At 35.1% G+C, this 13345-nt stretch overlaps 1 protein-coding gene across 1 annotated transcript; it reads left to right on the plus strand.

The window, feature by feature from the left end:
* The first annotated feature begins 2654 nt into the window (after positions 1-2654).
* On the plus strand, positions 2655-12125 carry CBSX6 (Cystathionine beta-synthase (CBS) family protein). The gene is made up of 2 exons (XM_028237856.2): positions 2655-3730; positions 11000-12125. Exons 1-2 carry the CDS (start codon positions 3384-3386, stop codon positions 11892-11894), a joined length of 1242 nt encoding a protein of 413 aa, XP_028093657.1. The 5' UTR covers positions 2655-3383; the 3' UTR covers positions 11895-12125.
* Positions 12126-13345: the final 1220 nt, after the last annotated feature.

Genomic DNA, 13345 nt, shown 5'->3' on the forward strand with positions numbered 1-13345 from the left:
CTATTCAGTCATTTTTCGCCTCCAATTTGGGGTTTTTTTTACTTGTATTTGATAGAATTTGAGTACAAATCTTTAGAATTTGAGTAAAATTTGTTGGAAATCTTTAATATTTCTGTCCTAATTTATAGAATTTGTGAGAGATAGCAATGAAACATAATAAAATGAATTTGAGTAAACAGAGTGATCTTTACCTTTAGTTTGAGAAGAGTGAGAGAATTGTGGTGTGACGTAGAATAGCCCTACAGAGAGAAAATCTGAAAAGAGAGAAAGTAGTTGATAGCATTCAAACAACAGAGTGATCTTTAGTAAAGTGATAGCAATCAAGATCAATCAGATGAAGGTTGACACGAAGAACAGCGCCTTGAAGATCATTGTTTTGAAAGCCCTAGATCGAATTCAACAATGCGATTTGATCTCAGATTGTGTGTGAAGCACAGTAGATAGTAGAGAGAGAGGGAACTCAACAGGTCCCCTGGAGAGCAGCAGTTTCGGGATCGAGCGAGGAGGGGGGTATGGAAGAAGAAGAACATGGAGAGAGAGAGAGAGAGATAAAGAGGGAATGAGGTGGGTGAGAACAGAGAAGGAAGAGAGATAAAGATGGAATGGAGGGGAGACGTGGGTAAGTAGGAAGGTGAGAACAGAGAAGGGCGAGAGATAAAGATAAAATGGAGAGGAGACGTGGAGATGTGGGTAAGTAGGAAGTTTAGTGTTTGGGCGGGAAGAGAATGTAGATATATATTTGGGATTGATATATATTTAAAAGGGGGCTTATCTCATCCGTCTATCTAAATACATAAGTGAATCATGATCATTAAAATGTCTTAGTAGGACAATTGTCTCTAGGATAAATTAAAAAACCTTTATCCCTTATTATATAGATTTAAAAAAATTACAATCATGTAATTTTAAAAAATTACAATTATGCTATGAAGATCTGTTAAGCAAAGGTGAATGAGAGAGAAGAATAAAAAAATGGTCCAATGTTAGATGCCAAACTATCGATTGTGAGAAAATCTAAAAGTTGTAATGGATAGATAAATGCTAATTTCAGGGAAGATAAGAGGATAAAGGTTACTGGTAATTCATTTTTTTATCATTTTCATTTTGTTATTCAATTTTGTGATTTAAACAAATTTTGCTAGATTGAGTTTCACAAAATATATATATATATATATATATATATATTATTACTATTATATGGCATACTAAAAAAATGTAATTAGGAAAATAATAATAATAATAATTATTGAGTTTCACATAGTTTACGATATTATCTAATATATGAAAAATTAAAATTATGAAACCCTTAGAAAATAATAATGTATTTATATTTTATCACAGGTGTAGTTTTTGTTCTTAAAAATAAAAATTAAAAAGTGCAACTTTATGATTTATCATAATTTTTGTTTAATTTTTACTAATTACAGTATGATTCATGTTATTGTTATTTAGAATTTAAAACATAACATTAATGATAGAAAAAAAAGAAGCAAAATTATGATAAAAATAATTAAAATTTAATTAATTTGATTTTTTTACTGTTTAATTTTAATTTTAAAATTAATTAATTATTATTTATTTAAAACAATGCATAGCATGAATGTTATGCTAATACCATATACAATCCAAACAGAGATTTTGCCATGTTGAAAATCTAGACAAACCAATCCTACGATGTGAAGGGTTCTCTTTGGACCCGTTTGTTTTGGAGCGTAGAGACTGAGACGAGATTAGGATGGAGATAAAATTTATTTAGTATTATGTTTGTTTGTAGATTTAGAAAAGAGATTGAGATGGATTAGAGTATTAGTATGAAGGTTGGAAGGGGGATTGGAATGGAGGAGTTGGAGGTGGTATTAGAAAAATAGTGATGGGACTATAATTTTTTTTTTATTTTTTACATGTTGGGAAACTTTTTTTTTGAATATTAATATTTAATTTTTTGTATTTTTTATTTGTTTTATTATTTTATATAAAAATAATTTAACAATTCCTGCACTAACAACTATCATCAAAACAAACACAATTTTACTTAATCTCCTCACTATGAATCCCCTCTATTCTACATTTGAAAACAAACAAGGCCTTAGTCCAAATCAGATTGTGGGTCTATCGTAAAGTCTGCATTGATAATTTGAACCGTTCAATATGTATAATTTGTCAAGTACTTTATTCATATATATATAAAAAAATCACTTTTATTGAATATCTATAGTCATTTGATCATATCATATTCATATCAACAATAAGTATAATTTTTAAAATAATTTGTTTAGACAAATATGATCTGATCAAATAACTATCTATGTCTGATCAATATAATTTTTTACAAAAGTAAAGTATTCGACAAAATTTACATATTCAACGATTTAGGGTTAGCATAACCTATATAATCTATCTTTTTATTTTTTTATCTTTTTTCTATCACATCACCTCTCTATTTTTCTGCACATCTTTTTATAAAAAGATAAAAAATATACTTTTTTAAGACATTCCAAACCAACCCGTATAATACTAAAAATCTCAAATAACTTACTAAATATTTTATCTAAATGTGAAACTCACGTCAAACTTACATAATACAAAACATTTGATAAAATATTTAATAAAATATTTGAAATCCATAATATATATAAATATTTTTTTGTGGATATAGGCTGACCACGGAAGAGCAGATCTTCTTCAACCTGGCTTTCCTCCGAGTGACGGCCCAAATTGGGTGACGGAGTCCCAACCGTACCCAACTGAGGGAAGCCTCTCCCTTCCAGAAATTCCCCACCCCCAATAATTGATCAATTCTTCTGTCTCTATCTCTCCAATAATTCCATATTGATCCTTTTTCTACTCATCCAACCCCACCTCTCTCTTCCTCACTCTCTCTCTCTCTCTCTCTCTCTCTCTCTCTCTCTCTAGCAACGCATTGTCTCTATAATACTACTAGATCCCTACCCCCACTGCCTCGCCCGTACATCATTCCAACAAATTCGGAATCAAAGAAGACTCAGATCCCCAATCCAGATCCAAACCAACCTCTCTCTCTCTGTCTCTCTCTCAATCAAACCTTTGATGGGCATTAAGCTTCCTACTCTATCATGGCCAATTGCCTTTCTCATCCCTCTCACTTCCCTTCAACTACCACTTCCCATTTCCTGAATACCCTTCTTCCCAAACTCCCCATTACCCGTTTTCACCTCCTCCTCATCTTCCTTCACTCTCTCTTATAACAACACCACTCCACTCTGTTTGTTTACCCAGAAAATCAAATCAAATCAATCCAGTTTTGACTTCCTTACCCAGAAAATCAAATACCCAAATCCAGTTTTTCACTCAATTTTCTGGGTTTTTGCTTTTGAATTGAGTTGGGTACAACAGGAAAGAACGACATGGCATCCGTGTTTTTGTACCATGTGGTTGGGGATCTGACGGTGGGGAAGCCGGAGCTGGTGGAGTTTGCGGAGACTGAGACAGTGGAGGCGGCGATTAGGGCGATAGGAGAGTCGATGGAAGGAGGGATACCTGTGTGGAGGAAGAGATCGCCACACAAGAGTGTGATTGAGAATGCTGAGATGAGGCAACAGAGGTTTGTGGGTATTCTCAATTCGCTCGATATCGTGGCTTTCTTGGCCAGAGATGAGTTTTTGGAGGATCATGATAAGGCCATGAAGACCCCTGTCTCTGAGGTGGTTGTTCCCAACAGTTCTCTGCTCAAGGAGGTTGATCCTGCTACAAGGTTATCTTTCTTACTCTCTTTGTTCCATATTATTATGTTTAAGGTGATTGTGTATGAGTATGAATGAGATTATTGATAGAATTGTGGTGACAAGTTATACTTGGGATTAATAGGATTAATGATTGGATATATGATAGGATTATGGAGATAAATTATACTATGCTATAAATAAATGGGACAAATGATTGGATATATATATAATAGGATTATGAATTGTATTATGGAGATGAATTATAAGTTATACTATGCGGTAAATGATGAGACAAAAGATTGGATAAAGGTAGGATGGGTTAAACGGATATAATTTTTTTTGATGGTTGAACGAAGGAGAGAAATAATTCAAAGAGGCATAATCACTCTGTACATACCATAATTTTTATGGTATGCATCTCTATGATTTCTTGGCTTGTTGGTTTGTGACTTTTTAATTGTTTTCGGATTAAAGAGAATAATGATTGTTGTTGGTTCATTTGTCTTTTTTTTGTTATTTATTATTTATTGTTTTTTCTGATCTTGGAAGTTCAGTCATTTCTTCAATTCTTTACATGTTGATCAGAATATGTTGCGTTTCTCATGTTGAAGTTTTGGGAATATATTGTGTTTTTTTGGTGGTTGTGGGCCCTGAAGTGTCACACGAGTCTATTTTTTAGGGGTCACTGGAACTTTTCCTTAATTTTTATTGGGCAAATTTTCCTAGCTTTGTGGTTTGGGCTATGTGCACCCTTTATCATTTAAAAATATGCATATTCCTATTGTTGGTTGACTAAAACTCACCACTAACATATGTTAAGTGCACTTAAGCAAATATTCTCGTCTTCTTCCTTTATTTTCTAAACTAAACCTCTCTCTCTCTCTCTCTCTATATATATATATATGTATCTGTGAAATACTTTTACGTATATAAAATTAATCCACTTCCCCTTACCTTGTTCATCCACCACCAAGGACTCCCTTCCCCGTCACCCTTACTTCCCCCTCCCTACACACCGCTCTCCTTCTCCCTCTCCCTCTCCCTCTCTATCTCTCAAGACCCATTAGTATGACTTGGGACCTTCATTATTAGGCTATAAGGCACATTGTCTGGTGCAAATCATGCATTCTGCATCTTATGATAGAGATCTAATGCACTTGAATAGTTCCTTGGTGTATGGTATGCAAAGCAATCATGATACCGGAACGAATCCAAAAACACTGTATGACCAATATCTATTGCACACTTAAATCGAGTACTCAAATCATTGAAATTATATTCTACACAAGTTTCAAAACAAGAATCAACAGATCCCTTCAACTGACTGATTTCCTCCCATGTCATCGTCATCAAATTTGAATTTCCCACAAATCAAGCACATCATGTTCATATCACAGTCATATTTAACCAAATGATAAAGACTAAATTTGATAAAATATAACCGAACCTATAGATAGTGTCTCCTACGAGGTGGGTGCTATGCGATGGGGGGAGAGAGTGGATTATGGAATGTCGAATATATATGCATACATAATATACGCGCACGCGCGTGTGTGTGTACACAATATGTTGGGGGTGGGGAAGTGGGTGTGAGGGGGTAGGGGAGGGGGAGGAAGGGGTAGAAGAGAACAGAGAGAGGAAGAACAAGGAAAGTAACATTTTGTTTTTTTTGTAAATTTGATTATTATTAAGGGTATTTTTGTCATGAAAAAATGGTTTACTCTCAACATAGGCATGTGATGCACTTTCTGTCAATTTCAGATGGAAATTGTAATAGACGGTGTGCTTTAGTCCAAATATGATAGGAGGTTATGTTCTTGTTTGCTTTATTTTTTATTATATTTTTTGTGCGTGGTATGGTGTGGTATAAACATGCACCTGATGACTACTTATGTGTAGAAAGGTCGACAATAGTCTATTATTAGTTATGAATTTCTAGGGGGGGATTTGATTATCTTCTTAATGGTCAAGTGAGAACAGGGCCTTGGTATTGACTTCTTTCAAATAAATTGTACACTTGTTGATCAAGCTGCTAATTGCAAATTATTTTTGCATCCTCTCAATTGCTTGAAGGAGAGTGCACGAGTATGAGTCTGCTACAAGAAAAGGGGAAAATAAGGAATTCAGCATGGAGCACACCTTGGACATGGTGTAATCAATGTTAGGGTTAATTTGAGGCTTATATCATTGATTATACGTTCACGCTACTAGTACCATTTTATTTAGATTGTATGATTTAGTGGTGGTGTTATAATTTCCATTTATGCTGGACATGAGCTTTTGGTCAATTTTTTATATTTAAAATTTTTATTTTTAAAGAGGTAAAGATAAATATATCGTTAACTCGGAAAAAAACACCAAAAGGTGTGCAACCTTTGTGCAGGGGAAGTATACCAAAAAACCACATATATTGCATTTACAAAGAAAGGTCACCTAGAAAGTCAATAAAGGCCAACCAAAAAAAAAAAAAAATTTGCTTCAAGCCAAAAATGGAAGCACCGGATTGATTGGCACAAATTGTTTTCTTTTGGAAATGTGGCGTGGGTAGCCCCAAAAAGGTGTACGCATATGCTCCTAGTGGATTTTCACACTTTTGGAGAATCAAAGAGAGCCAAAATGCTTTGGTCTTGTGCCGTCTTTGCAACTTTTTGGGTTCTATGGAGGGAGAGAAATGCAAGGTTGTTTGATGAAAAGTTTCGGGAAGTGGGTTGTTTGTGGGATAATGTTTGTCATTTAACTTCTTTCTGGGTGTCGAGGAACTCTTTATTTAAGGGATTTCCTCTTTTTTTGGTGGCTAGAGATTGGTTGGCGGTTTGTGATATGTAGGATTTTGCCCGTGTTTAGCTTGTTTGGGGGTTTTCAATTTTGTTTTGTTTTCTCTTAGTCCTTTTGTAAGAGGATGCCTTATCCTCATTTCCTTTTCTTATTTATCAATAAAGCTTTTGTTGTTGATATAAAAAAAAAAAAAAAAAAAAAAAAAAAAAATGGAAGCACCGGAAGTGAGCAAGTTTTAGATTGTGCATCCCCCAACTCCACTTCTTCTAAATTCCTCCTATTTTGTTCCATCCAAATGGTCCACATCACACATAATGGATCCACTTTCTAGAACCTCTTGTGTCTCTTTGAAGGACAACCTGCTGCCCAACACTTGTAAAACTGCAAAACCGTCAGTCATTACCTAATGAACACCAAAAATATAGAAGAGCATACTCCAAAGATCCCTCATTTATAGTTTTTGGCTCTATATTATTATGCGTAGGATATTCTTACTAGCTAAAGATTTGTAGTTTTTTATTTTTGAGTCTTAATCATTGGTGATGTGGAAAACCCAACAAACTATAAATATCCATAAATTTTATGGAGTTGAAATTTTGAGAATTGGATTTGTGTTTATGTGATTTTGCTTAACCTCGTGAGGATCAAGCCCTTTTTATTTTTATTTTCACAAGTAGTACTCAATATGAGACTTGTATTAGTTCGAACTCCTAATCCTTATCCCTCCAATTTGGCCTTTTAGTGCCAACATCAAAACCATTATGGGTAAGATGATGGAGGTTCGATGCAGAATATGTCAGAGGCGTTGGAATGTGTTCAAGTGAGAGATGAAGCACCCTAGCCAGAGAGATAGAAAGAGGCAGTGGAGAATCTAGAGCCTTTGAGGAATTACAGTCTCCAAGAGCCAAAGAGTGTGAAGTGATGTAGGAGAGGTACAACGCTCTATTTACAGAAGGTGAGCACATGCATATAACTGCATGAGATGGAATTCTAGTGTTAGTTAAGGAAATGTCTCTTTAGGGTGGAACCTTGCCTTGGTTCCAAAAGGAACTAGACTTTGTGAAGGTTCTAACAAATAACCAGTGTATGGAGAGAGATCTCTCAATTGGATTAGTCCAAGGTGGTTTGACCAATGTGAGATGAAGTGCTGCGGTGTAGCCTAGGTTAGCCATAAGATTCTAAAGTCCCACGATACCTGATACTGGCCCTACTTCTTGGCCTAGGTGGAGAGACGTGCAGTGTGTAAACTCTTAAACTCCCCTGGGGTGTTTAAGAAGTTGCCTTATTATGTCTATGATTTTTAGGCTAAAGCACACACTACAAGTGTTGTTGGTGCATAATTGCATGTAGAGTCATTCGGTAAAGCCCAACACGTGTCCTGTACTGGCTGACATTTAGGCTGTTTTTGGTTGGAGGATTTGATGAGAGAAATGGAAATGGAAATGGAAAAGGAAAAGGAAATGCATTCAAAAGGAAAAGGAAATGCATTCGCACTTTCTGTTTGGTTATAATGGAAAACACCAGGGAAAAGAAATTGAGAGGGAAATGTAATCCCACTTTTTGTCTTTTGGGTTCACTTAGGCTCGTTTCTTTCTCCATTTTCCAACTCAACCAAACATAACTTGGAATTTGAATCATATCAATTATTTCTCCTCTTTTTTTTTTTTTTTTTTTTCATTTCCCTCATCAAATCCTCCAACCAAACACAACCTTAGAGGTCTCTCCGATGATGTTCAAGGCATGTCCTTGTTGATGTGTAGGTGCATGGATATCTACAACTGGTAATTGTTTAGTAAAGATTTCAACAACTCATTTATTAATAAACAGTTACTCTAGACGCTATGCTGTCTCTGCTCCTTCCCTTTTCAGACCCTAGAATCTATCTTTGAGAACCCTGAATCTAGAAACTGGTGCCCCAAACCCACCAAATAATATCAATTTTAGACAGCATTATTCCAAGTGTCCTAAAGTTGTCCTAGACTTGTGAACAATAACCCTAGAATATTACTCTGGTAATTCATGCAAGGAAGAGGAGGAGAAGAGGAAGAATATAGGCTGATACAGTTTTACTCTGGTAATTCATGCAAGGAAGAGGAGAAGAAGAGATACAGTTCTACTATTCCTAGTAGGACTTCAACTTATAAATGGACAACTAGTAAACTATTACTAATTACAATTTTATAGACCTAGTAAAAACCACATTAAAGATTCAATAACACAAATTGACCCGATGATCCATTTTGCAGAACAAGTTTAACAAAACGGAGAAAATTATTAAAATATCCTTTGACTCTCTAGACGTTAGAAAACAGTAACAAAACTAACTAGCTGTGTACTAACTCTCAATAGACTACAACTAAGACTCTAAAAACTACCAAGGATAGTTCACTTTACACCAAAAAGTCTTCCTGTGGGGTGTAGAAGTCATAGGCTTTGTTTTAGACTTCCAAAGTGGATATGACTTGTCCAACCAAGATGTCACGACCCCAAATTCACATCATACACAAATTTAAGGTCTATGACCAGCCAGTAGCAATTGCTACCTAAGGCCTTGCTAAACTGAAGTGTTTACATATGTATTTGTGTTCTGCTGGCCTTTCCTAGCTCTTCTAGGACAATGACTTAAAGATGAAACTTTGACTCTTCGGCTACTAGACTATTCTAGGCTTAAACAAAACTACATATAATAATCCAATAACCTTGCTTGACCCCTAACATAACCCATGGACAACTCCTTCAACCCCATGTCTAGCAATTTGCAAAATTTACGAACTATCTTTGACTCCTAAACTTATTATCATATTACCAAATTGATCTAGTAGCATTTTTTAACTCACAAAATACATAAAATCCAATGAACCCTAAATAATTAATAGAAATTCGAAGCCTACTTTATGCAAAATTCCATATATGCCCATTTTTTCTTTTGATGCTTAAATAAGCTTACATTTTGTAATATTGTTTATTATTTCTAGATTGTCTCTTAAATTTAAGGGTAAATTATAAATACACCCCTTGAGATATGCTTAAAATACGAATTGCCCCTGTGGTTTTAGAAATTACATCTCGCCTCCTGAAGTTTCAAATTTCATAATAAATAACATTTTTTTATTAATAAATCATAAAGTGAATTAACAGTTTTTCATGATATCAGAAATTTATCTCATAGACAATGCAGGTAATTTTATTATTGTAGAGGAGAGCAGTTTGTAATTTTATTTTTTCAGTTAATTCTATTAAATAAAAAATTATGACAAGGAGGTATTTGTAATTTTTCAAACCACAAGGGTCAATCTGTATTTTAAACAAAACTCAGGGGATGTATTTGTAATTTACCATAATTTTTTTTAAGGGGAATTTACGTATAAGTCCTAATAGGTGGACTTATTGTCCAATAGGTCCTGTGATAATTAACGATATTTTTTATTAGATACTATTAAAAAACTTCATTAATTATTAATTTTTAATGACAGTTTGAAAAATTTGTCACAAAAAGCGTTATTAATAATAAGTTTTAGCAACAGTTTAAAAAATCGTCACACAAGTCACTAATTTTGCAAACTTTTAGCGACAATTTCAAAAATTCATCGCAGAAAAGCGTCATTAATTGTAAGTTTTGGTGACAATTTATAAAAAAGTCGTGACAAAAAAAAAGTCACTAATTGTCAATTTTTAGCAACATACAAAAAATCGTCACAAAAAATTATTTTTAGCGACGATTTTAATAGGACTAAGACTAACTTTTGATAGGACTTAATGGGAATTAAATCTAACTAATAGGACCTCTTGGTAGTTTACCTTTTTTTGGTAATATCACATTAACAAAGGCATTCTAACTAAAAAAATGCATAATATTCAAATTAATCCTAAATAAGGTAATAAAAATTTAAAGTCTATTTTTCCCATCCTTTTCTTTCCAACCTTGATAGTAACAATTGGTATCCAACCTTGGATATACTAAAAAATTATTAAGAGATTTATAGATCAGTTCTATATTAACATTGATGGAACTTCTCGTAAATCTTCACGTTTTCTAACATACAGATAAAAACTGAGCTAGTCTTAATAGATTCTGGAACTTCTATGCATGAGGGTTGCATCTGAAAATTTTAACCCAAATTCTTGTCCTCTGGCTTTGTAGATCTGTTAGATTTTGCTTTCCTAAGTGCTAGAGGAGAGAGGGAAAGAAGGGGGAATAAGTGTTGGAGACGAAGAGGGTCGTGGCTTTTACACTACTGTTACCTGTTTTGGACATTGGCCATTATGAATTTATGAGTTAGCCCAGACACTGGTTTTATTGGATTACCAAACTCGAAGTTTGCAAATTTTATTTCCTTTATCTCTCTACTTTTTAAGCTATCTACATGGCAAAGATTTGTTGTGGTAGTTTTGTTTTGTCTTTCTAGAGGGAAAGTTGAAGAAACACAGAAAGAAATGTGAAGCAATATTAGAAATTATTGATGTTTGGATTTATATATTTTTCTCCCGACTCTATCAATTCCGGTCTTTCCCTTCACCTGCAGATTGATTGATGCGTTGGAGATGATGAAGCAGGGTGTTAGGCGTCTTCTCATTCCTAAAAGCGTTGTATGGAAAGGCATGAGCAAGCGATTTTCAATTCTCTACAATGGCAAGTGGCTTAAAAACCTTGACGCCTCTAGCAGCTTTAATACCAACCGCCCTTCTGCATCTTCTACCACTACCATCCACGGCAAGTTCTGTTGTCTATCTCGAGAAGACGTCATACGTTTCCTTATCGGCTGCCTCGGTGCATTGGCTCCTCTCCCTCTGTCATCCATATCTTTCCTCGGAGCCATCAACCCAAACTACTATTCAATTGAAGCATCCCATCCCGCCATCGAAGCTGCCCAAAAGCTTCCCCACGACCCCAGCGCCGTCGCTGTTGTGGAAACCACATTGGACGGTCAAAACAAGATCATTGGAGAGATTTCAGCATGCAAACTGTGGAAATGTGACTACTTAGCCGCAGCGTGGGCCTTGGCCAATCTCTCAGCAGGACAGTTTGTGATGGGTGTTGAGGATAATGTGTCTTCAAGGTCACTACCGGATCTTTTGGTGAATCCAGGAGTAGGAGATAGTTGTTTAGTTAATGGCAGTGGCTCAATGCGGCTGAAGAAATTCAGCAGTAGGAGTATTGGGTTCATTAGTACTCCAAACCCTAGTTTTGGTGTCGGTAGGAGCATGTATAGGGGTAGAAGTGCGCCCTTAACGTGTAAGGTTACAAGTTCGTTGGCTGCGGTGATGGCTCAGATGCTGTCTCATCGCGCAACCCATGTGTGGGTGACTGAGGCTGAAAATGAGGATGTCTTGGTTGGCGTGGTCGGTTATGCTGACATTTTGGCTGCTGTGACACGACCGCCAGTGGTAAGTGTTCCTGGAACAACAACAGCAGTTTGAGAGTAGAATGAGGTTCTGTATTGAAACTTTTTCCTCTCTCTCTCTCTCTCTCGCTCTCTCATTATTATTACTATTATTATTCATCAAAATTAGTTCTCAGGTTGTGTTTGAGCCATTTTTGTTGGGATTTTGTAAAAGAGATTTGGGCTTTTGGGGCTTATGTGAACAATGATGATTTTGTGTATAATTTGGTTTGTTAATGTGAAATGAAATCATATTAGATTGTATCTACTTGAATAGCTTCATTTTGTCTGTTTGTTTTGTTTTGTCCTGTTTTTTTTTTTTTTGTTTGTTTTGTTTTTCGAAAATAGGAACACAAGAATGCATTATTATGTTGAAGTAGTACAAACCAAAATTAGCTGCTCAAAAGTGCAGCTTCTGATAGATCATCGGTCATCTGGACTAGAAATGAAGACCTACAAGGAATGCAACTTTGCAGGACCTAAATCAAATTTCTGCAAAACACACACATTTGGACAAAGAAGGGGCACATTTGAACAGTGAGTTCAATATGTGCTCCGGAACCAAAAAAATAGTTTCTTGTGCATTCCAATGTAAGGCTTTCGCTTCCAAATGGACGTGTATTGGTTTTCCAATGTTCCAACTTTCTAAGGGCTAACAAGGACAATTATGAAATAAATTCCCTCACTTTCTTTTCCTTTGTAAAACTTGCTTGATGGTTAAAATTGAATTTAAGATCTTTTTTCTTTTTGCACATACCCAAATTTGTTACACTTGAAACATTTAGGCTTTCCCTTTGAGCTAACAATCTTTCTCTTCATGACTAACTATTACAAATTATGCACCTTTGTGAAGAATCTTCTTCGTTAAATTTTTTCTCAAAATGTTTTCTATTTTCGAAATTACCTTTTCCTCTCTTGTAACCTCTAGGTGACTCTCCTTTGTTTTGATATTGGGTTGATAATTTCTTTTCAAAATTTTTGGAGTTAAGCTCAATTGCCTTTTTCAGATTGCCTACTAAATCTTTGCTCGTATGATTTTAAGTAGCCCATCAATTGTTGTATAGATGTAGAGATGTCCTTAGTTTCCTCAATAGGATTAAATTTTTAGGCAAGCTTATTAAAATTTTCTCAACAATTCACCTATCACTTGTCGTCACCATAAAATTTCATTCGGTCATCACCACTTCACAAAAATACATTTCTCATCTTCACACGCCAAAAATCATAGTTTTTGCCATTGAAGATTGGGGTTGTTGGCCATTGGCCAATCAAACTTGGGTTGCTTTTGATGACCATGGAGATTTCTCCTCCATGATTGCTCTTTCTTCACCTTCTTGCAACTGATTTGCCTCGCACAAACCAGAGGCTCTGATACCATATGTTAGCCCTTTGTTTAGGCTTATGTGGACTATTGTTTTGGCCTTAGATTTGATCAAAACAACAAGAACAAAAGTTGATTTGTGAAAGAAAAAATTACTTGAAAATTTC

The sequence above is a fragment of the Camellia sinensis genome, chromosome 8 (assembly GCF_055761805.1).
Source record: "Camellia sinensis isolate YWXY chromosome 8, ASM5576180v1, whole genome shotgun sequence".
Classification (NCBI taxonomy): domain Eukaryota; kingdom Viridiplantae; phylum Streptophyta; class Magnoliopsida; order Ericales; family Theaceae; genus Camellia; species Camellia sinensis.